The sequence below is a fragment of the Daphnia pulicaria genome, chromosome 7 (genome assembly GCF_021234035.1).
Source record: "Daphnia pulicaria isolate SC F1-1A chromosome 7, SC_F0-13Bv2, whole genome shotgun sequence".
NCBI classification, from domain to species: Eukaryota; Metazoa; Arthropoda; class Branchiopoda; order Diplostraca; family Daphniidae; genus Daphnia; species Daphnia pulicaria.
In genome coordinates this window covers 13980457-14004220 of record NC_060919.1, presented here as the reverse complement: position 1 = coordinate 14004220, position 23764 = coordinate 13980457, and the positions used below count along the sequence as shown (strand labels likewise).

At 38.9% G+C, this 23764-nt stretch overlaps 5 protein-coding genes and 1 long non-coding RNA gene across 12 annotated transcripts; 3 read left to right on the top strand and 3 right to left on the bottom strand.

Annotated features, from left to right (window-relative positions):
• Positions 1 to 1050: 1050 nt before the first annotated feature.
• On the bottom strand, positions 1051 to 5176 carry LOC124350822. Of its 4 annotated transcripts, none has more exons than XR_006921124.1 (3): positions 5024 to 5176; positions 4819 to 4956; positions 1051 to 2336 (listed from the first exon to the last, which is right to left on the bottom strand). XR_006921124.1 is itself a non-coding variant. In XM_046801653.1 (3 exons), the coding sequence occupies exons 1-3, from the start codon at positions 4979 to 4981 to the stop codon at positions 1555 to 1557; spliced, it is 348 nt and encodes a 115-aa protein (XP_046657609.1). In that variant the 5' UTR covers positions 4982 to 4998; the 3' UTR covers positions 1051 to 1554. The 4 variants fall into 4 exon arrangements, 1 of the variants encoding a protein (XP_046657609.1); XR_006921122.1 differs by having other exon boundaries at positions 1051 to 1676; XR_006921125.1 differs by having other exon boundaries at positions 1051 to 1673.
• A 497-nt stretch (positions 5177 to 5673) lies between these two features.
• On the top strand, positions 5674 to 7342 carry LOC124350770. Its single transcript, XM_046801601.1, has 2 exons — positions 5674 to 6493; positions 6564 to 7342. Exons 1-2 carry the CDS (start codon positions 6479 to 6481, stop codon positions 7176 to 7178), a joined length of 630 nt encoding a protein of 209 aa, XP_046657557.1. The 5' UTR covers positions 5674 to 6478; the 3' UTR covers positions 7179 to 7342.
• A 509-nt stretch (positions 7343 to 7851) lies between these two features.
• On the bottom strand, positions 7852 to 10615 carry LOC124350815. Of its 3 annotated transcripts, XR_006921121.1 has the most exons (6): positions 10527 to 10615; positions 10228 to 10383; positions 9932 to 10073; positions 8597 to 8850; positions 8252 to 8533; positions 7852 to 8176 (listed from the first exon to the last, which is right to left on the bottom strand). XR_006921121.1 is itself a non-coding variant. In XM_046801646.1 (4 exons), exons 2-4 carry the CDS (start codon positions 8609 to 8611, stop codon positions 8060 to 8062), a joined length of 414 nt encoding a protein of 137 aa, XP_046657602.1. In that variant the 5' UTR covers positions 8612 to 8889; positions 9932 to 10018; the 3' UTR covers positions 7852 to 8059. The 3 variants fall into 3 exon arrangements, 2 of the variants coding, with proteins under 2 accessions (XP_046657602.1, XP_046657601.1); XM_046801646.1 differs by lacking the exons at positions 10228 to 10383; positions 10527 to 10615 and having other exon boundaries at positions 8597 to 8889; positions 9932 to 10018; XM_046801645.1 differs by lacking the exons at positions 9932 to 10073; positions 10228 to 10383; positions 10527 to 10615 and having other exon boundaries at positions 8597 to 8945.
• LOC124350610 (dopamine receptor 2-like) lies at positions 9314 to 11871 on the top strand. Its single transcript, XM_046801393.1, has 5 exons — positions 9314 to 10207; positions 10296 to 10377; positions 10503 to 11302; positions 11380 to 11571; positions 11633 to 11871. Exons 1-5 carry the CDS (start codon positions 9858 to 9860, stop codon positions 11814 to 11816), a joined length of 1608 nt encoding a protein of 535 aa, XP_046657349.1. The 5' UTR covers positions 9314 to 9857; the 3' UTR covers positions 11817 to 11871.
• LOC124350878 lies at positions 10785 to 15568 on the bottom strand. 2 transcript variants are annotated; one of them, XR_006921229.1, is made up of 11 exons: positions 15460 to 15568; positions 12751 to 12833; positions 12534 to 12689; positions 12390 to 12468; positions 12136 to 12270; positions 11861 to 12044; positions 11642 to 11685; positions 11373 to 11550; positions 11076 to 11267; positions 10933 to 11011; positions 10785 to 10866 (listed from the first exon to the last, which is right to left on the bottom strand). It is a non-coding gene; the product is annotated as an uncharacterized LOC124350878 (long non-coding RNA). The 2 variants fall into 2 exon arrangements; XR_006921228.1 differs by lacking the exon at positions 11861 to 12044 and having other exon boundaries at positions 12534 to 12630.
• A 1027-nt stretch (positions 15569 to 16595) lies between these two features.
• On the top strand, positions 16596 to 17726 carry LOC124348759 (1-phosphatidylinositol 4,5-bisphosphate phosphodiesterase delta-4-like). Its single transcript, XM_046799031.1, has one exon. The coding sequence runs from the start codon at positions 16596 to 16598 to the stop codon at positions 17724 to 17726; it is 1131 nt and encodes a 376-aa protein (XP_046654987.1).
• The last annotated feature ends 6038 nt before the right edge of the window (positions 17727 to 23764 follow it).

Here is a 23764-nt window from a genome sequence, read left to right as displayed (position 1 = left end):
CTACTTAATGGTTAAGGCCTGTAAACTTGAATCCTGCCACATGAAGGCGAGAGGATCTGCAAAATTCCCTATCCTTTCCCCATGCAAGAGCCAATCAGAAGAAAAAACGAGGCTGCAACTTCGCCATCTGGCGTTCGATATTGCTTTCTCGTTAGAATGGTTAGGTAGCCATGTGACTTGCAAGTTTTTTACGATTTCCTCTAGAAATGATGGGTGAGTGGTTAGCGGTGATCACCACCATGTTATAGGTATGGCGTTCAATTGTCGATCGGGAGGAAGCTTTTTTTATTTACAGTTTATAAAAAAGGTTGTGTTTCACGGAGTAATTGATTAGAATATTTTTGCGGAAATTATGAAATGTAGTTCTACCCTATTTAGTCGTTTTCCTAAACAACTGCTATTGAACTTAGTACGAAAAACGCATTGTTATTTACTTTACAACGAGATTTGCATCTTGAAACACCAGATGGCGAAGTTTCAGCCTCGATTTTTTTTCTGATTGGCTCTTGCCCGGGCAAGGATAGGGAATTTGGCCACACCTCTCGCCTTCATGGCAGTAGATACAAGTCTACAGGCCTTAACCATAGAGTAGGCCATGCATAACTGCGCCCTCAAAATATACTAACCTCCCATCTAGCGACGACTGATGAAAGTGAATAGCTATAGCATGCGTACTCGGCGGTTTTTCTCTTTCAAATCAATAAACAAGCTTTTTTAGCTTTCTTTTTTTTATAAAAAGCTCTGATTAAGAACCGGCTAAAGCAGACTCAACCTTCTCAAGTTTTTCTTCTGTCTAGTTTACTTTAAACATAATAGGTCATGGAAAATAATCTGTGCATCTCCTTTCAAATTACAACAATGGCTTACACCATATAAAACCCTGATAACCACGAAAGCAACAAATTCCAAAGCACTGAAAAGGTTGAAATTGGTTGCTACCATTTACAAGACATGTTTTTCACTTGAGACGTACTACCAAGTATATGAAGTGTTGCATAGAATTTTGGATGGAAAATCAAAATTAAGGTGCTACAAGAGATTTTTATTTTAAACTAGTGAATTGGGTACAATCTGTAAACAAATGGTTTCAGCTGGTCATCAAAATCTATTGCCTTCTTTAAGGTAATTTGTGGCATAATTACCTTCACTTTAAGTGTAATCTGCAAGGGATGAAAAAGCTGTACACCACTATAGCATGTACAGGTGGCAAGAGATATTTTAGCGTAATGTACAGCTGTTACAAGAACATGTGATCAAATAATTGGGCCTAGTGAAAATTATGGGCTAGTATACCTGCAAATGCATACATATTTATTTTAAGTAACCTTGTCGTAGAGAATCCAAGCTAGAATTACCTTTTCTAACGTTCAGGTACACTGCAAAGAGTATTGATACAGTTTCACTCAGTGCTGTATTAAAGATAGACTATATCGGCAATTGTCAACACGAATAGCAATTAAGAAAAAGTACTACGACCATCCCTTATCATATTATTATATAAAAAAAAAACTGGCGGAACTCACTTTTTCACGTAACGGCCTCACGTAATCACGTTCAGTTTCGAGCAGACGACGTTCGAGGAATAAAAATTTTCATGCAGTTCGAAATTTTGCTACTAGGAGTCGTTTGTTGCACAATCGAATTGTGCACACATTGCACAATCGAGTCCCCGTCTACTTTAGAAAACGATTTAAGAAATTAAAATCAATGAAAAGAATAAATTTTCTTTATGAAAAATGTGGGAAGTAAAATACTAAAGTGGAATTCAATTAAAATAACGATATTTTTTTGTTTTTTTGATCAAATATCTTAACTATAGAGGACTTTCCCTAAGTTGCAGACTCGTTTAGTCTCTCAAAGGTGATATATAGGAGGGGGATTCGAAGCTGCCTGCAAAACTACGTGAAAGATGTACGAAACTATACTTGAACTTGTCGGATTTATCGTATGGGGATTCATTTGCTCCAAGATAATCCACCTGTTTTGGCCCTTGAATTCGGCACCAAAGCCGTCACCTGAAACACCCGCTTCGGCAATAAACGATGACGGAATTCAGAGTGGGCCATCAAGACAATCAGAACAACAACAAACGGCGACAGAAGCCGATTGTTTGTTGTTGAATTTAAAAGATCAGACTGAAGAAAATGAGAAAAAAATCCATGAGCAAGTTGATATTCTGGGAACAATCCCGGAGAGAACTCCAAACCAAATTCTGGATGCATTCCAAGAAAAAATCCCAGAGACAATACCGGAGAAGATTCCGGAGCCAATACCTGAGAGAATCCCAGTAACAACTGCTTCCGCAATAAACGCTGGCGGAAATGGGCCGAGCCAACCTGAATTTCAGTCAGAAAAACAACAGACGATAATAACAACACACGATAATTTGTTGTTGAATTCAAAAACCTTGACTGACGAAAGTGAGAAAAAAGTCCCTGAGCAAGTTAAGATTCCGGTTGAGAAACTGGAAGCAGTGCTGGAAAGAATAACGGAAAAAATCCCGGATACTTCCAAAGAGAAGATTACAGAAAAAATTCCGGAGACTATTAACCCGACTCAAGACCAATATTACGATTATCCACTATCATTCTACTACATCAAATCTTCTCATAATACCTATCTTCTGGGCAACCAGCTAATCGGAGAGAGCACCATAGAGGCTTATCAACGTGCCATCTCAAACAAGGTACGATGCCTAGAGCTGGATCTACACGACGGCTATAATGGACCTGTTATCTACCATGGCTGGACTTTAACGTCCAAAATTAGCGCAGCTGACGTCTTAAAAGACATTGCTTCCACCTATCAAAAAGATGACCTACCATTAATTTTGGACTTCGAAGATCATCTAAGTGACTTTCAAAGAAATTACGTGAAACGAGAAATGCTGGATATTTTTAAAGATTCTTTATACTTACAAGATACCAAAGAATTCAAAAGTCTACCTTCTCCCAACGAACTAAGGGGGAAGATTATAGTGTTAGCCGACAAAAAGAAATGGGGCTCTCTGGTTAACATTTGTCAAAAAGACGACCACCAGCATGGTGACATCTTCAGCAATAGAAATGTCAACGAAGTTTCATCGCTGTCGGAACACACATTCAAAGGGATATTAAAGTCATTGAAAGTAAAAATTGTCGACCGAATATTTGGAGGATCCGGAAACATTAACCTCGAGCGATTCAGGGACGTGACCAGACGTCGATTGATTCGGGTATATCCCGGCGCAGACCGGCAGTTTTCGGGCAATTATAACCCGATTTCGGCATTGAATGCTGGATGCCAACTGGTGGCACTGAACGTACAAACCAGAGACTCGCACTTAGCCGTATACGACAGCTTATTTCGAGAAAACGGAAACACAGGTTTCGTCCTAAAACCCGCTACGCTATTGAACCCAGGAGTTCCTGCCAACAACAAAAGGAGAATATCAATCACAGTTATCAAAGGAAAAAACCTAACAACCAGCAAGAAAGTGATCGAGACATATGTTAGTCTACGTATCGAAGGAGTAAAAGCCGACGAAAAGAAACATCGCACGAAAACAGCCAAAAGTGCAGACGGGATAAATTCTGAATGGAATCAAACTTTGCAATTTGATGTGACGAGGTCGGAACTCGATTTCTTAGTCATTAAGGTCAAAGGAACCCAATACATGGGCCTCAAAAATCACACCATTGGAACTCACGCTATACCGATAGCAAACCTGACAGAAGGCTTACAAACTGTTCCACTAGAGGATAAATTTCTAAGAAATCTCAATGCAAGCATCAAAGTGGAAATAAGCATCAAAGACCTGACTTGAAGTGTTGCACCGGACTAATGGATAAATAGAAGACGGAAGGTAGAGGTGAGCAAGGAGAAAGAGAATTTCATCGGGGGTAATAAGTTACTACCAATGGAAAACTAAACTGGGAACGAACGATTTCGTGACTGTAAACTTTTTTTTTTTCCTCCACTCTTTAATAATATTTCAACTTGTTTCCCACAACGTTTCTACTGAATACGATATCCCTCGGGAATTCTGGTTACTGTATGATTACAACTCGTAATTGTTTTTCAGCCAAGTAATACACATAACGTATTTGCACTATTTCAGTTGTTTCTATTTTCGAGAAATTTGCAAACGCATTTAATCTTTTGAATTTAAAAATGTTCCTTTTACTGAAAGAGAAATCACTTACATTCATATTTCACAAGACGAGACAGATTACGTACCGAGAAAACCTCAACTGTCCGACTAGTTTAGTTGGAGAAATCGATGTGAATTCTATTTGACTAAGAAAATGACTTTTTCGATCGTTAAAAATGGGAAAAGAAGTCCGTCAGCTGCTTTGTATGAGACAAAAGAAATCGTTTACGCTAATTTCGACAGTCCCTCCTCCCCTGCGCGCTCCAAGATAGTACCAACCGAATTAACACATTACACTCGACCTAGTTTTCCCTTTCGTCGGTAAGTCACTAAGACTTATATGTCTGTCTCCAACAGAAAGCGCATTTTAACGGAAAGTATAATCGAATAACGCCATGATTTGGTGGTGGGTCGTTATACACCAGACTAATGGGGAAAGTGAAGGAGAAAGGAAGAAACAACGAAACAAGCCTCTCGGTATATAATCTCATGCACAAATTGCTATGTTGTTCAGTCAGACTTTGTCCAAGAAAAACACATCTCCTTCGAATATAGCTAGTCTCAATTCATCATTAATATGGGGTGTGCTAACGTAAGTTAATGGTCTACAATTAATTTTCGAATGACTTGATGATTGCACATTTTTAAAATTATAGTTAGGAATCAACACAGCGTTCTTGGCTTACCTGCTCTTGCTTCAACTGCCACTTCAATGTGCCAATCCTGTTCGACCTTCCAGTCCAGCTGAATCGAAGAATTCCGGACCGCCAAAGTTGGGTCCAAACCTTGTCCTAATCCACAATTTCTCGCACAACGAAACAAAACTGAGACAGGATTACCAAAATACATTAAACGGAAATGAAGAAGATCAAATTGCGATTGCGAACGAACCTGTTATGACGACAAGTAAGGAGATGCCCCTTGTGCTGCAAGGGGGAAGCTTCGATGATTTCGTGAATCCTCCGCCTCAACTCCCTGCACCCGCCACCCATCAGCCATCGCCATCTGTTACTTCTTCTGATTCGTTAGTGGATCTTCCACTGTTTTATCCACCACTGCCAGACCGACCGACCAGCTACGGTACTATTCGTGACACTTTCAATCCTCATCCGGAACGGGGAAACAGCAACTCTCGTCGTCAATCCTCCGGATCCGCTTCCTTCAAACCCAATATTTTTGGCTTCCCTGTAATATCCAATACACGCGAAAATGTGGGTCATCAAATAAGTTGGTAAGTCAAGGATGTTTGGGAGGATGGCATGTACATAATTCACTTGTTACACGAAAAGCATATGATGTTGAAGACTGTTGAGCAGTCGTAAAATTTCATTTCTATTTTGTTGTAATACTTGAGCAATGAAATAAACAATCTGTGTAACCCAATTGGTTGAAATACAATCTTTATGAAAACAATGATTATCATATTACTTTTAAAGTAACAGAAATAAAGCAAGAAATCGTATTAATCAAGGAATCAATGAGCCTATAAGGAGGTTTGAAAAGATTAATTACTGAAGATACATATTTAGAAACATAGACGCACGTATTATTGCAGTTGGTTCACTGACCTAGCGGAGTAAATAAATAAACTAAGATTTTTTGACAAACCAGCCAAAGGGGTTATTATTACCTAGTAGTTGGAACTCCAAAAATAGTTGAAAAATTCTATTTGCTGGAGATTCTCCGGTTACTAAGTCTATCCAATCTACTGTAGTCATAAATAATCCTGAAGAGATTTCACGAAAAATGCTTCATTACAACTCGACTGACTGTCGCAAAAATGGATAACAAGCAGAACTATTGCACAGTTTCTACTCTGCATACCGAGAAGAGAAAAGGAGAAACCAAAAGCTCATCAGGAAAGGCTAAATAGACTGCTTACTGTAGACGGTATTGCCCTGAGCGCAGGTAGAAGATTAGACGGCTGTTGTTACTCTTAAAAATGTGGAGAAACGAGCCGTTCCGTCAGCTGTTTGGAAGAATAGAAATCGCTAATCGTCTGTCGGTCTTCGGCACGAGTTGCAGAATAACGCGGATGAAATTAATACATCTGCGCTTTCGACCTAATTTTCACTTTCGTCGATTACGTTCGCTTATGGCAGGACAAACGACGTCCCCGGGTAGAATCGTAACAGTCGCAATAATAACAGGTAAGCTAAAAATCATCCCGAGATGATTTTTTGTGGTGAGCCTGGTCATCCACCAGCGGGGAAAGTGGAGAAAGAACAGACAACAGACGAAAACAAACCAAAAGTATTAGTCCCCTATATAAGCCCGCGTTTTGTTTCGTAGTTTAGTCACATTCAAATCGTCTACTGAGCAGCAAGCAACTCCAATATCTTAAAAATGAGATTGCCCAATGTAAGTTAATTATTCAAAATATTCTTTTGCAATTAATGACTTTCTACTTACAAATTGATTTCCTTATCAGTCAAGAAGCTATACAGTATTCCTGGCTGTCATCGTTTTTGTGCAACTCACGTCAAGTTTGGCTCAGCCAATTCGTTTGTCCCGTACGGCTGAAGTGGGAACGTCAGGTGGAAATCTGCTCTACGCCAACACTCAGGAACAACCTACGCACCCTGCTTTGGTTCAGGGACAAGATGAACAAATAACGACAGATGAAAATATGACAGATCTTGGAGATGTTACTAGCTCACCGCTTGTTCCATTAAATGACAAAATACCTGCTGTGGTTGAAACTGTCAATGAAAACAGCAAATTGGTGAGCCCCCAAGTACAGACAGAAGTCCCTGCTTCTCCATCAGCACTAGAAGTTGATCCTCCTCTGTTTTATCCACCACGACCTGTCGAACAACCAAAATATAGACTCCCAGCACACTACAGTCCTCCTCTTCAGTCCAAACCACAACCTTCACGCAGATACAACAACAATGACAGACTTTTGGGAGAGGCTCCTTTCAAACCCAGCATGTTGGGCTTTCCTCCGATATCCAACACGCGTGAGAATTTGGGTCTCCAAATCAATTGGGCGGCCAAAATTGGTCGAGCCCATCGCTCGTTTTACGATTTCCTGTTGGCTTGAGATAAATGTCATTAATCTTCTAATACTGGTGACTGTTGAGCTTTCGCTAGTAATGTCAAATTGTTGAAATCTATTCTTTATGCATGTGAACTGTCAAGAACATCTTTAAAAAACTTTTTCTTATCGAAATTATTCAGTCAAGTAAATAAACTGATAAAACACAACAACCAAGGGAGAATCACGTTCCTCTACCTCACTAATCACGACCAGCTAATATCACACACACAAGAACTTATACAGAAGCAACATGTGACTGTTAATCTTTAAAAAACAGAACCATAGCACTCACTTCGGGAAAGTATGCGATGTGTTGGTGAAATGGGGGTGTAATGAATCTTTAATTCGACTCGAGTAACGAACATAAGATATATCACACGAACATAAGACACAAGAAATATATATTCTTTGTTGAACTAAGAATAACTGCCCGACACTTTCAAGCTTCAACAGCACCTTCTACCCTTCTACCATGCCTCTACCTGCTTCTACGTTCTACACGACGACGCCATTAGAGCTGAGACACAAAGAGAAAAAGGGGATAGGCAATCAAACCATTTTGGGGGGAGAGGGTCAGTCGCCTTGTCGCCTTAGTAACTCGAAAACAGCTGATTTTAAAAAGCAATAACATTTCTTTGATTAAATCGCTAGGCCCTATATTCAAATTTCAAACTAATTAATCTCACAATTTTTTATTTAAACGTAATAATGTCGAACAGTTTCTTTAATCTGATTCTTGGGCATAGAAAACACTGGAGAGAAAATAGCATTTTGTAACTGTCAAATAGCCGACTTCAGCCTTTAACGAGTTTTGGGAGTTCCAACAGTTTCAGTTTGAAGTCCATGTTGATTTCCATTGAAGCCGGTTGATACTTTTAGTCCAGTCAATCCTTTAGTTCTTGATGGAGAGTTTCTTTAGTAGTTCCATTTGGTTCCGGAAGGTTCTTGTAATGCGTCGCGATCACCAAGGGTTCCGGCAAATCCGGCAGTACCACTTGATACTCCAGTGGGATCAATCGTAATGTCTTTAAATTATTTCCATTTTCTGAAAGAGGTAGGGTTGAATAAAAAGATACCTGATTGGGCTGCTGTGCTACTTGTTTGTAAACTTCCGGGTTATGAGTATTAGTAGCCTTCGTCTTGAGTTTGTACTGTCGGATACCCAAACGGGCCAATCGAATCAATCGATACTTGTACACAATTAATTTGTTATTCCATTCTCTTGCGATTTCATCACCTATCGGCTGCTGAGGAACATTCCTATCCAGAATTTCATAGTGATAGGGCCCATGGGTAAATCTCTGTTGAGTTTCTGTGGCCCCAGACAAAACTACCGCCACCATAAAGAGGAGAATTGCCTGTGATGTAATCAAATGAATTAAAATGCCGTTACAATTTAAAAAGAAAATGTTTCCACTTACTACTGCTTTAATCATGGCTAGAATGGCTCATTACTTAAACCTCAACTCGACGAACAGGAAGAGAATTTGAAATACTTTGTTATCTCTGAATCAATTGGATTTGATGTTGTTTCTCAGTTCCACGCCAACTTTACACTGATGGTGTTGGTGCAGTACTTGCCACTTTTTAAAGTTTTCACTAAGGGTCCGTAATAAGCGGTGGTGCATAAGATATTCGGTGTAATCCAATGGCGAAGATAAGTGAACAGGGAAAACTGATGATGGAGTTTAGCGTACACACATAAAAGTGAAACCTTTTATAAATTATTAAGAGAAAAGGATAGAATGGGGGGTGTGTTCGGTGGGTAGACATGTTTATACAGTGCATACATGAAAAAAAAGGCATTAAGGATAATGATTAGACTATAGGAAACTGTACTTGGTGATAAGATTTCTCTTTTCTTCCCGCTTGATATGAATTACAGGCCTACCACATAAAGTCAGCAATAAAAAAATGAGATTCCACTTTCGCCGCAAGGTTTTCCTCAAAAGGAAACATTGTTGTGAGAGTGTTCAATCTGTTGTAGTAAAATTAACGTTTTTACCTACGCGTTTCCCCTACCGGGTTTTTCCAAAAATATCAAAAATGTTGCATTTTAAAATAGAATATTAGTGACACCGAAATATGGGTCGGGACCACATCTGCACATCTCGGAACTTGAACATAAGGAACCGGATACTACATTGAAATGATACACAGTATTATTACACTATATTCAAATGACAAATATAGGTTTGGGTTCCACATGTGTCCATTTGTACCATATTTTTAGACCTTTCTGGAGCGGAATAATTTCAACCCATTGAAAATATGTTTTTCTAGAATATGTTTTAACAAACAAAAATTTTAGCAGCGGATTGTACGATATTGATGTAAACTGAATCATCACGAATGTCTCATCCACTTAACCTAATTCGCCTTGCAACCAGAAATAAAATGAAAAGGGGATTAATATGCGACTTGAAACTGTCACAAAAAACCCACTAAATTTAGGCCACTCGGATGTAACAAACATGCGGGAGAATATGGAAAAATGGGGAGGGGAGAATATAGTGGGAGTAATGCATCTGATGGCAAGCGGGAGCCGACAGGGGGCCATTCATAATAAAGACCATTTGCGTAGAGTTTATAGTATTCCAAGGGAAAACCTGAAGTTAGTTGGACGCGGCCCATTTCGCAGAACACAGAGGTGGCAAATTCAAATTTTGTTTTAACTAGGCTATGGAATTAGTGACTACGGTAGTGCTGTCGTCGAATCGAACGCGTTGGGATGTAAATAATTCAAATTTTATTACCGTCAACACTACTGAGGTGATGGCAGGTAAAGAAGATTGGGATGACGGCAATCCCATTTTGGCTTTGGTGTTGTTCTCCTTTTGTCTGGCCACCGTCCTGGGCAACGCCTTGGTCATCGCCGCGGTGACCAGGGAACGTTACCTGCACACCGTCACCAATTATTTCATCATGTCACTGGCCGTGGCCGATTGTCTCGTCGGATCCATCGTCATGCCATTCAGCGCCGCCGTCGAAATGCGATCAGACCGGCGATGGCTATTCGGTCGCGATCTCTGGTATAAAATTAAAAATTTACCCGTCTAATTTTAATTGTAGTATTTATTCAAATATTGGCTTTTTCCTTGTCAAATTGCCTTTTCGTAGCGACGTGTGGCACTCGTTCGACGTCCTGGTCAGTACTGCATCCATCTTAAATCTCTGTGTCATCTCCGTGGATCGTTATTGGGTATCGCTAAAATGAAAAATTAACTAATTAATTATATAAGACTAATTGAGGATAAAAAGTATTCAACATAAAGGTTGAAGCTATAATGTTATGCAAATAACTAATATCTTTAATTCGATCGGAAGGCCATCACGGACCCGTTCACTTACCCGAGTCGGATGACGCCCAAAAGAGCCGCTTGTTTCATCGCCCTCGTTTGGGTTTGTTCAATTCTCGTAAGTTTTCCAACAATCGCCTGGTGGAGAGCTGTAGCGGCTAATAATAATTCCGATTTGATGGCCTCATCGTCGACATCCGGAACCAACCAACGAAAGCATCCAGTGCCGGAGCAGTGCGTCTATACCGACGACATCGGATACCTCGTCTTTTCTTCGACCATCTCCTTCTATGGCCCGTTGTCCGTCATGGTCTTCACTTATTACCGAATCTACCGGGCAGCTGTGGCCCAGTCACGATCCCTTCGCCTTGGCACCAAGCGGGTCGTAACTTCTACAGGTGAAATAGTAAAACGAACAGAAAAAGGACTGGAATCAGGATTGGTGGGAACTGTCAAACCATTAATGTTGCGCATCCATCGCGGAGGCAGAGCCGCGTCGGAAATTCGTAGATGTGCTGCCGTCGCGGCCATTTTGACCTATGAAATTGCCAACCGCCAGCATTCGTTTGTCGTTAAAAACTCAACATTTAACACCACTTACCGCGATGATGTTTTACAAACACCCGATCCATCGTCCAGCATCAAACGAACGATTGGTCGCCGCCATTCCTCACCAGAGGCGGAGATATCCGCACCAAAAACTGTGTTGTCTGTAACTTCATCGGCAGTTGTCGCTAGCGACAGCGAATCCGGACGTTACTTCCCAATCGCTAAACTCAATCTGATCCGCAAACTGTCAAAAATTGCCAAAGAACGTAAGGCGGCTAAGTAAGCTATAATTCTATACGAAAATTTCTGCAAGTTAATTCTATTCTGTTTAATTATGTTACTGATATACCTGATAGGACCGTGGGTATCGTGATGGGAGTCTTCGTCGTTTGTTGGTCACCGTTCTTCGTCACAACATTGCTGTCCGCTTTTTGCCAGTCTTGTATTCACGACCCAGAATTAGTCGGCACGATTGTCAATTGGCTCGGATGGATCAACTCGGCCATGAATCCCGTCATCTACGCTTGCTGGTCGAGGGATTTTAGAAGGTTTGTACAATTAATAATAGAGAAAAACGAAGTTCCTTATTCATTTAAAAATGTAACTCAGAGCTTTTACGAGAATACTGTGCGGATGGAGTCCTCAGCAAGTTGCTAGTTCACCTAACAAAAACAAAGAAGAACATAGACTTAAACAGCAGTATGTCAAATCCAGTCGACAGTCGTCATGCAATAAAAGTTTAGTGTTAACAAGTAGTTTCAATGTTCAGTCAAATGTTATTAGTCGGTTCTAGTCTGAACACTCCACATGATCAAAAATCGATTCATTTTACCATACCATTATTTATTTAACAGCAAGTTTTCTTCAAGCATCTGAGTTTATCTGTTGAGTAATCAATACACACTACAGTCCTTAAAGTGTCCATAAAGTCTTCATTTACAGCTATGCAAGAATAAATGTTTCAAACTTTCTAGATGTTATTCAATATCAAACTCAAAATAAAGACGAGTTCAGCATAGCGCTACAATATAAATAAATGTTAAACTAGAGTTAGCCGGAGTCGAGAGAACACAAACGAAAAATTCGGACATTCAAAGTCTTGTTTTAATTACCTCCCATTTTTTTTTTGTATTCTTCAGTTTGTGAACCAAAATGTTGTAGAATAATTAAACCCATATTGAATTTTCAGCAACATTAATTATCTGTTACCAGAGTTTTTCATTTGAGTTTCCACAAAAGTCCCTTATCTAAGTCAAGAACACAAGAATCATTAGTTAAATTATGAGTTCTTACAATTTGTTGAATAATAAACCCTAGTGTAGAACGCTAATAGGAATAGAGAGAAAAGATTGAAATTGATTGTTACCACTGATGTGGCTGGAAACTGAAAATCTGAAGGGTGCTATTGGAACCATTGTTTTTTGAACTAATGAATTGTGTACAATCTGTAAACAAATGGTTTCAGCTGGTCATCAAATTCCTTCTTTAAGGTAATTTATGGCATAGTTACCTTTACTTTAAGTGTTGTCTGCAAGGGATGAAAAAGCTGTACGACACTATAACAAGTACAGGTGGCAAGAGATATTTTAGCGTAATGTAGCCTACAGCTGTTACAAGAACATGTGATCAAATAATTGGGCCTAGTGAAAATTATGGGCTAGTATACCTGTAAATGCATACATATTTATTTAAGTAACCTTGTCTTAGAGAATCCAAGCTAGAATTACCTTTTTCTAACGTTCAAGTACATCACAAAGAGTATTGATACAGTTTCACTCAGAGCCGTATAATAGATAGACTATACCGGCGACTGTCAACACGAAAAGCAATTAAGAAAAAGTACTACGACCATCCCTTATCATCCATATATAATAAAACAACAAGCTTTTGGGGGAGGAGCTTATTCATGTCACGCATAATGTGTCAACACAGGCTCCTCCCCCAAAATGGAACATGCCCAAACATGCCCAACACCAGATGTCGTCGCCGTCATGACGCAATCTTTGATGAAGCTACAACCAGCATCACCACCAGATGTCTCGCCGTGATGACGAAATCTTCAAGTACTGGGCAGATTTTCCACGATAAAATCTACTATTACGGGCAGATGATTATAAGGTACAGAAAAGCGAATAGCAAAACAGTCCGACTTTACGCTAGACAAAAGTTCCCCGGATTTGACCGGGGCTCAGGTTACTCGTTTTTTAGAATAATTCAAAGGATTTTTTTTCACAAAATTTCATAGAAAAAAGATTGAAATTATAGAAAAATCAGGAAGGCATAACTGAACAATAGGCCCTGATGATTTTTTCATTCAAGACAGATTTCAACTGGCTTACGACTATCCCTTCGCGGCGAGCTGATAAGCTTGCTTTTCTATCTTATACTATATTAAAAGTTAAAAACGCCAACATATAAGCAATGTTCATTGTCCAGTATCCGAATAAAACCGCCGTGATTAGATTTAATTCAATTAAATATTCCTAACCGTAGCCGAAAACACCAATGCGACGGGAAGAGGTCATTCACGTCCGCCTGTTAGCATCCCAACAATATAGCTTCTTTCACGTTCCGTATCAATAAAACTTCTCTCCATGGTTTTTTAATTAGTTACTTCCATCATTCCATTCCTCTTCTACCCAAGTTACAACCCCCACCCCCAAGTTAACCGATTCCTCCTTATAAGTCGGTTGGCGCTGCGAATCGCTGTATCCCGTAACGTTGCGTAACAAGCGAGATAGCGTGTGAACGAAGGAAAGTGTTTTTATTTCGATACGTGACTACAATTTTTACCGAATTGTTAAATATTTTGTCATCTAATTAAATTTTGAACGATTGAACAATGTTGTTTTAAACATAAACAATGATAATTTGTAATTTCTTTAAGTTAATGTCTAATATGTGTCTAATTAATTCTAAATAAAAGTCGACAAAATGCAATGCGAAAGAGTTGCAGGAGACTCAGTCTATATATAAGAGATGAAAATTAAGAAAAATAAAGATGAAGTATCACCTCAAGATGGCATCCAAGTCTTTCTGTGAGGCGAAATCGAACCTACCGATAAAAATGAATAATGTTTCACTACCAAACATGGAAACTGACTTTTCTAATCCAAACCACCAATTGGATATTCCAGACTTTGAACAATTCCGATACCACCTCGATGAAGTTCAGCCAGAGCCAGATATTTCCTGGTACAGAGATCTCTTGCCATTTTTCGCATTTGGGTTCCTTATATCACTAATACCAACTCTGATATGTGGTCTAATGATCTTACTACCAGATTGCTACACAATGGACGTTGTGTTCAGTATTTTTGGGTTTTTGCATAAATTCAACGAGTCCAACTACGGATCGATCGTGACGATAATTCTTACGTCATACGCTTTTTCTAAGCAAAATGGCAAAGATGAACTGAGCGATCCGACTTCGTTGTTCAAAATGGTTTATGTAAGCGAAAAAACACCAGAGACAAAAATAGCGAAGATGCGGGTCCTAACGGCGTATACAAAATTGATGATTTATTACGCTCTTCCCAGGGATTTTTACCATGAAACCTTTGGCATCAATTACGAAAGTCTTTTAGTAGATTTGTATCAAAAACAACTTTTACCAAAAAGAGATTTTATAAGACTCAGAAAATTAGACATGAAACAACACGAACATCAAGTCGTTACGTTGATTGAAGAATTAATAGGAAAATGTGGTCCCGCAGAGGACGCCTTTTTGAAATTTCATGAGAATTTAAAGGTTTTAAAAAAAATGTTGCAGGATGATTTTCTTAGATTTACATACAGTCCTGTTATGAAAATAATTTTGGTGTTTAGTTTTATAGGTTGTTTTAGCAGTTTTTCGAAGGTAAATTCTCTGCCTGATTTTTTAGACTCAGTTACCCTGAGTAATAATTTATTTTTTTTCATTTCGTATACGTGTTACTATCTTGGTGTGTATGCACTAGACGTTTTTGGAAAAGGTAATTACTTTTTCAATAAAATAATAAAAAAAAATTTGAACATAAAAAAGTATTACACGGAAATCGAAATGGATATATGGAAATGTGTGATCAATGGTTGCTGGGATTCAACGAGGGCTCCGGTGAGTTGAGCTTCGTCTGTGAGATCACGGGATTAATGCCGGGCCAGCCAGTTTTCACGTTCAGGAATTCGGCGACTTCTTCAGCTACGGAAGCGACGCCTCGACTGGCCAACTAAACATTTCAACCCGACCATCACGGCTCACGGCCCGCGAAAGAATAATTTGCTTAATATTAATTTGGAGTAATTGCCAGAATAAGAAGTACTTTTCCGTAAGCTCATGATGCGTAAGCCTATCTTTAATATACACAAGATGAAACCTTCACCGAATTGAGGTCACATACGATTGTGGTATTTACTAGTATTATTATATTTAGAAAATAACAACTGGCGGAACTCACTTTTTCACGTAACGGCATCACGTTCAATTTCGAGCAGACGACGTTCGAGGAATAAAAATTTTCATGCAGTTCGAAATTTTGCTACTAGGAGTCGTTTGTTGCACAATCGAATTGTACACACATTGCACAATCGATTCCCCGTCTACTTTAGAAACCCATTTAAGAAATTAAAATAAAAGAATAGAATAAATTTTCTTTATGAAAAATGTGGGAAGTATAATACTAAAGTGGAATTCAATTAAAATAACGATATTTTTTGTTTTTTTGATCAAATATCTTGACTATAGAGGACTTTCCCTAAGTTGCAGACTCGTTTAGTCTCTCAAAGGTGATATATAGGAGGGGGATTCGAAGCTGCTTGCAATACTACCTGAAAGATGTACGAAACTATACTTGAACTTGTCGGATTTATCGTATGGGGATTCATTTGCTCCAAGATAATCCACCTGTTTTGGCCCTTGAATTCGGCACCAAAGCCGTCACCTGAAACACCCGCTTCGGCAATAAACGCCGACGGAATTCAGAGTGGGCCATCAAGACAATCAGAACAAACGGCGACACATGCCGATAAATTGTTTTTAAATTCAAAAGATCAGACTGAAAAAAATGAGAAAAAATTCCATGAGCAAGTTGATATTCCGGGAACAATCCCGGAGAGAACTCCGAACCAAAATCTGAATACATTCCAAGAAAAAATCCCAGACACAATACCGGAGAAGATTCCGGAGCCAATACCTGAGAGAATCCCAGTAACAACTGCTTCCGCAATAAACGCTGGCGGAAATGGGCCGAGCCAACCTGAATTTCAGTCAGAAAAACAACAGACGATAATAACAACACACGATAATTTGTTGTTGAATTCAAAAACCTTGACTGACGAAAGTGAGAAAAAAGTCCCTGAGCAAGTTAAGATTTCGGTTGAGAAACTGGAAGCAGTGCCGGAAAGAATAACGGAAAAAATCCCGGATACTTCCAAAGAGAAGATTACAGAAAAAATTCCGGAGACTATTAACCCGACTCAAGACCGATATTATGATTATCCACTATCATTCTACTACATCAAATCTTCTCATAATACCTATCTTCTGGGCAACCAGCTCATCGGAGAGAGCACCGTCGAGGCTTATCGACGTGCCATGTTAAACAAGGTACGATGCCTTGAGCTTGATCTACACGACGGCTATAATGGACCTGTTATCTACCATGGCTGGACTTTAACGTCAAAAATCAGCGCAGTTGACGTCTTAAAAGACATTGCTGCAAACTACCAAAAAGATGATTTGCCATTAATTTTGGACCTCGAAGATCATCTAAGTGACTTTCAAAGAAATTACCTGAAACGAGAAATGCTGGATATTTTTAAAGATTCTTTGTACTTACAAGATAGTAAAGAATTCAAAAGTCTACCTTCTCCCAACGAACTAAGGGGGAAGATTATAGTGTTAGCCGACAAAAAAAAATGGGGCTCTCTGGTTAACATTTGTCAAAAAGACGACCACCAGCATGGTGACATCTTCAGCAATAGAAATGTCACCGAAGTTTCATCGCTGTCGGAACACACATTCAAAGGGATATTAAAGTCATTGAAAGTAAAAATTGTCGACCGAATATTTGGAGGATCCGGAAACATTAACCTCGAGCGATTCAGGGACGTGACCAAACGTCGATTGATTCGCATATACCCCGGCGCAGACCGGCAGTTTTCGGGCAATTATAACCCGATTTCGGCATTGAATGCTGGATGCCAACTGGTGGCACTGAACGTACAAACCAGAGACTCGCACTTGGCCGTATACGACAGCTTATTTCGAGAAAACGGAAACACAGGTTTCGTCCTAAAACCCGCTACGCTATTGAACCCAGGAGTTCCTGCCAACAACAAAAGGAGAATATCAATCACAGTTATCAAGGGAAAAAATCTAACAACCAGCAAGAAAGTGATCGAGACATATGTTAGTCTACGTATCGAAGGAGTAAAAGCCGACGAAAATAAAAATCGCACGAAAACAGCCAAAAGTGCAGACGGGATAAATTCTGAATGGAATCAAACTTTGCAATTTGATGTGACGAGGTCGGAACTGGATTTCTTAGTCATTAAGGTCAAAGGAACCCAATACATGGGCCTCAAAAATCACACCATTGGAACTCACGCTATACCGATAGCAAACCTGACAGAAGGCTTACAAACTGTTCCACTAGAGGATAAATTTCTAAGAAATCTCAATGCAAGCATCAAAGTGGAAATAAGCATCAAAGACCTGACTTGAAGTGTTGCACCGGAAGAATGGATAGGTAGATCCGGTAGATCGGAAGGTTGAAGACGGAAGGAATAGGGCGGAAGGTGGGAGACGGAAGTTAGAAGACAAGAGTTACTAGTGAGTTAAAAGTACGCGTTAAAAAAAAATATAATTTCGTCGCGAGTCCGGAACGAGCGGGAACGAGTGAGAAAAAAAACTGGGAATGATTTCGTGGATGTGAACTTCACTTTTTCTCTCTTTAATAATATTTCAACTTCTTCCCCACAACTTGTCTTATGAAAAAAATATCCCTCGGGAATTTTGGTTCTATACCTTTACACTTATGATTGTTTTCCAGCCATGTAATACACAGGAGGTATATTTGCACTAATTCAATTGTTTTCATTTTCGATAAATTTGCAAACCCATTTAATCTTCTTTGAAAAATTGCTCGAAAGTAAAACTATGCTCCTTTTACTGAAGAAGAAATCACTTACACTAATATTTCACAATAAGAGGCAGATTTCCGATAAAAACCTCCGCCTACTTTTGTTGGAGAAATCTATGTGAATTCTATTTGACAAAAGATTACTTTTTCGATCGTTAAAGAAGTCCGTCAGCTGCTTTGCATGAGACAAAAAGGAAAAAGTTTACGCTAATTTCGACAGTCCCTCCCCTGCGAGCTTCTAAGATAGTACCAACCGAATTAACACATTACACTCGACCTAGTTTGCCCTTTCGTCGGTAAGCCACTAAGAATTATATGATCGAATAACGCCATGATTATGTGGTGGGATACACCAGACTGGGAAAAGTGATGGGTAAAGTGACGGAGAAAGGAAGAAACAACGAAACAAACCTCTTGGTATATACAACAAATTGCTGTTGTTCAGTCACAGACTGACAGGCTAATTACCGGTAGGTAAACTCTTGCACACAATTACCTCTGGTTTAAGGGTTTCTGCAAGGGATGAAGAGGCAGAAGCGTATACCATTACAGCAGGTAGAGGTAGCAGGAGATATTGGCGAAATGTATACAACAGTTTCAAGGACAAGTGTTCAAATAACTTGGCAAAGTTGAAATTATGGGCAAGTTTACCTGTAAACGCATACATATCTATTTTACGTTAGTAGCCTTGCTTTAAGGAATCCAAACTACAATTACCTTTTTCTCAAGTTGGAAAATGTCGAAGCATCCCGTAATGAGTAGCTACTGCATACATTTTCCCTCAGCAGCAGTGCAGGCAAACGTAAACAAAATGGCAAACTCACACTGCTCACAAAATAGACTAACAAGGTCTATGACAACACTGAACACTCAGTCACTCACGACTCACGATCGTCTTCCTGCAGACGACGTTCGGAAAATCTGCAATACGCAGTGCAAAATTTTGCTACTAGGTGTTTGTTTTTTTTGTAGACAAATTTTTTCTATTTTAAAAATGCGAATGCGTTACTACATTTTAAGTGTCGACATATACAATTTATGACCAACTGAAACATAAAAGCACCCACAATCTTTAATAGCTACAATATTTTTTCGTGTGACATGCTGAAATTCAAATAACCTAATAAAACCCTGAAATTCGTGTCATCACGCCAAAAACACGGTGGTGCTTTACGCCAAAACGGCCAAATAATAAAGCTGGTGGTTTGTTCTAAACACATATTTGTTTTCAGATTAATGAACTTTGTTCATACTATTTCGTTGCACTGGTTGGGGCACAACATTTGCACTTGACGATAATATTTTCTTAAATCTATTGAATAAGCGCTACTGATACCTACTAACGCATTTTGTCATTTTCTAGATCATTTATATTCTGGAATTTCAGTTAATTCAAGTAACAGGTGAGTGCACTGCATTTTAATTTTCTCTTCAACATTTGAAATGAGGAATGAGAAACATCATCAAATCAGTTTCAAGTCACAACAATAGTCATCAACCTGGCGTCATCATCTTATATGGAAGCCCAAAACCGCCACTTTTTCAATATAATAATGATTTTCAAAATATCATTATATAAAACAGAAAAGAATATATAAAAAACAAATTCAATATAAAACTGAAAAAAGTATTATATAAAAACCAAAAAGAGTGTAATATAAAAAACAAAAAGTTGATATAAAAAGCAAGAAAAAATCAATATAAAACCCCCAAAAAGTTCAGTATATAATCCAAAAAAAGTTCAATATAAAAACGGCAGCCACCTAGCGGTCCAAATAATTACTTCATGCCACATCTCCACCCCCTTTATAGCCAGTTTGAATCCAGTAGTATACAAACGGGGATTTAATCACATAATTAAAAAACGAGCAAGCGCTTAAATAACGTTTCTTAATGCGCGTCGCTCTAAATTATTATTTTTTAAAATGCAATGCGAAATAAAACGACTGCGGCTGACTGCGGCGACTGGTCAGACGAGTAACGCGAGCCCGTCCGATTTTTTAAAGCGCATATCGCTGGTCCGTCCACTATTTTAGCGCTGTCGCCCGTTCGCTGTTTTCGGCGGCTCATTATAAGCGAAAAATAAGCCATTCCAATGTTTTGCGCTAAGCGCGCGTTGCGCTAGCAATTGGTTTGCGATAAACTTGCGCGCGATGCGCTAAATATATATTTAGCGCAATTTATTTCATTGTATTATTTACGAAACGCCCAAGCGCTTCGTTAATTAAAATAATAAATGCGACAGAGAAAACGATTGCGGCGACTGGACAAGTTGCGCACACCCGTCGATAATTTTAGCGCTTGTCTCGAGTCCGTCTGTAACTTACGAAACACGCAAGCGTTAAAATAAATGTTTAACGCTTCTTGCGCGATATGCGCTCTATTGGAGCGTATTATTTAATCATATATTTAAAAAAGCGCAAGCGCTTAAATTTTAAATAACGCTACTTAATGCGAATCGCTCTAAATTAACTTTTTGTATTTAATCCAAAGGAAAACGACTGCGCTGACTGGTTAGACGAGTAATGCGAGCCCTTTCGCTATTTCCGCTAGTCCTTTCGCTGTTTTCGGCGGATCATTATATACGTGAAAAATAATTCATTCAAATGTTTCACGCTAGATCTAGCGCTATCGAAGCGATCGTGGGACTAGCTATGTGTTTGCGATAAACTTGCGCGTGATGCGCTATATTTAGCGCAATTTATTTTATTGCATTATTTAGGAAACCCGCAAGCGTTTCGTTAATTTTAATAAAAAGTTACGAATGGGAAAACGATTACGGCAAATGGACGAGACGGCCAGACGGGACGTCTACCGCGCGCCCGTACATCATATTAGCGCTTGTATTAGCTTTGTTGAAATAACTAGCAAAAATAAATATTTAGCGCGAAAAATAATGAATTCAATATATTTTGCGCAAGATCTGCGCTAAATATTTATTTCAGCAAATTATATGAGCGCTTCTTAATTTATGTAATGAACTTAATCCGGCTATTTAGCGCATTGAGCGCAAGTTAATCTTAAGTTTATCATAAGCGAGTTTACGATTTCGCAGCGCTAAAACTTTGACATTTTTTGCGCAGCGAAACAGCCTTAAACAGCGGACGGACGACGATAAGCGCTAGGACAAGCAAAATTACTCGTGATAAGCGCTGAAATAATGGAGCCAGTCGCGCAATGGTTTTCTTTTCCTGAACCATTTAGTTAAATTAACGAAGCGCTTACGCGTTCCATAAAATGCTACGATGGAATGAATTGCGCTAAATAATTTAGCGCATCGCGCGCAAGTAAATCGCAAATACATCACTAGCGCCATGCGCGTTTATTTAGCGCTAGATGTAGAGTGAAAATGTGTTTTAATTATTTTTCGCATAATGAGCCGCTGAAAACAGCGGACGGGCAACAGCGCTAACCCAGCTTGAAGTACCAGCGATAAGCGCTCAAATTATTTAAGCGCAAGCCTATACGCCTAGCGCCGTTTTTTAATTAAAGATTAAATAAAATGCTCCAAATTTAGCATGTCGCGCGCAAGATGCGTATTATTTACAAAACGCGCATAACCCGTGCGCAGCGAGTCGCCTTATTAAACAGCGGACGGGCGACGATAAGCGCTACGACAAGCAAACTGACTCATGATAAGCGCTGAAATAATGGACGGGCACGTGCTACTCGTCCAGTCGCGCAATGGTTTTCTTTTCCGAAACCATTTACTTTAATTAACCAAGCGCTTGCGCGTTTCGTAAAAAAAATGAGTTGCAATGAATTGCGCTAAATATATATTTAGCGCATTGCGTGTTAGTTTATCGCAAACAAATCGCTAGCGACACGCGCGCTTAGATATAGCGCTAGATCTAGCGCAAAACATTTGAATGGATTTTTTTTTCGCTTATAATGAGCCGTCGAAAACAGCGGACGGGCGACAGCGCTAAAATAGCGGACGGACCAGCGATAACCGCTGGAAAAAACAGAGGGGCTCGCGTTATTCCTCTGACCAGTCGCTGCAGTCAGCCGCAGTCGTTTTCCTTCGCATTAAATTTAAAAAATAATAATTTAAAGCGATGCGCATTAAGTAGCGTTATTTAAGCGCTTACTCGTTTTTTAATTATGTGATTAAATAAAATGCTCAAATATGCGCTTATCGCGCAAGAATCCCCGTTTGTACTACTGGATTCAAACTGGCTATAAAGGGGGTGGAGATGTGGCATGAAGTAATTATTTTGACCGCTAGGTGGCTGCCGTTTTTATATTGAACTTTTTGGGATTATATATTGAACTTTTTTGGGTTTTATATTGACTTTTTTTGCATTTTATATCAACTTTTTGTTTTTTATATTACACTCTTTTTGGTTTTTATATAATACTTTTTTCAGTTTTTATATTCTTTTCTGTTTTATATATTGATATTTTGAAAAAAGATTTATTTTGAAAAAGTGGCGGTTTTGGGCTTCCATAATCTTAAGAGATGTATTGGGTTGTAAAATGTCTAGTTCAGTCAGCCTTTTGCCCTTTATCATATCTTAACCTTGATTGTTGAAATATAGTTTACTTTATTTAACAGCCTGAGAATTCGAATCATTCTATGTATATATTTACAAAAATTAGTAATGTGGCTTGTTAACCATTTTGCACACTCTAATTATTTGTGTCACCGAGAAATTTTGAAAACTTTATTGCACCAATTGATGCACTTATACGTTATATACATTGCTCATATTTCTGAAATAGCATTCCTGCAATAAGTTAATAGCAGCAACAAGAATATGAAAAAAAACTTGAAGCTGCACACAAAGAAAAAGGGATTGGCGCATAGGCACCCAAATCAGTGGGGGGAGGGGGTCCCATCTCCCTTGTAACTCGAAAACAGCTGAGTTAAAGTGATAACATTTCTTTTAAACACCATATTGAGAATAATTAATCGCAAGATTTTTTAATAAAAATAATAGTAAGATATTTCAAACAGTTTTTTTCTGATTCTCAATGGGAAATAGAAACAGGAGGAAAATAGCATTTTATTAATTACTGTCAAATAGCCAGCAAATAGCTGACTTCAGCCTTTAACGAGTTTTGGTAGAAGCAACAGTTTCAATTAGTCCGTCGATTCCCATTCAGGCCGGTTGATACTTTAAGTATAATCTTTAATTCCGTAGTTTTTTCATTTGGCTCCGAAAGGTTCTTGTAGTCGTCCGCGTTCGTAAAGTCACGGCAAGTCCGGAAGTACCATTTGATGCTCTAGTGGATTCAATCGAAATTTCTTTAAATTGTTTCCATTTTTAGAAAGGGTTCGGGTTGAATAAAAGGGGTTCTGCTGCTGTTCTACTCGTCTTTAAATTTCCATTACAATATAGCTAAGAATCAACAGCGTTCTTTGCTTACCTGCTGTTGCTTCAATTGCCATTTAAATGCGCCCATCCTGTTCGACCTTCCAGTCCAGCTCACAAATCGAGGAATCCCGCCGATAATAAATTAATAACGGACCGCCAAAGGTGGGTCCCAACCTTGTTCTAATCCACAATTTCTCACAAAACGAAACAAAACTGAGACGAGAGAAATAAGATGTCGATTTTACGATTATATTTATTTTTTTCTTGTAGTTTATCTCTGCTTAATTGTGTTACATGTG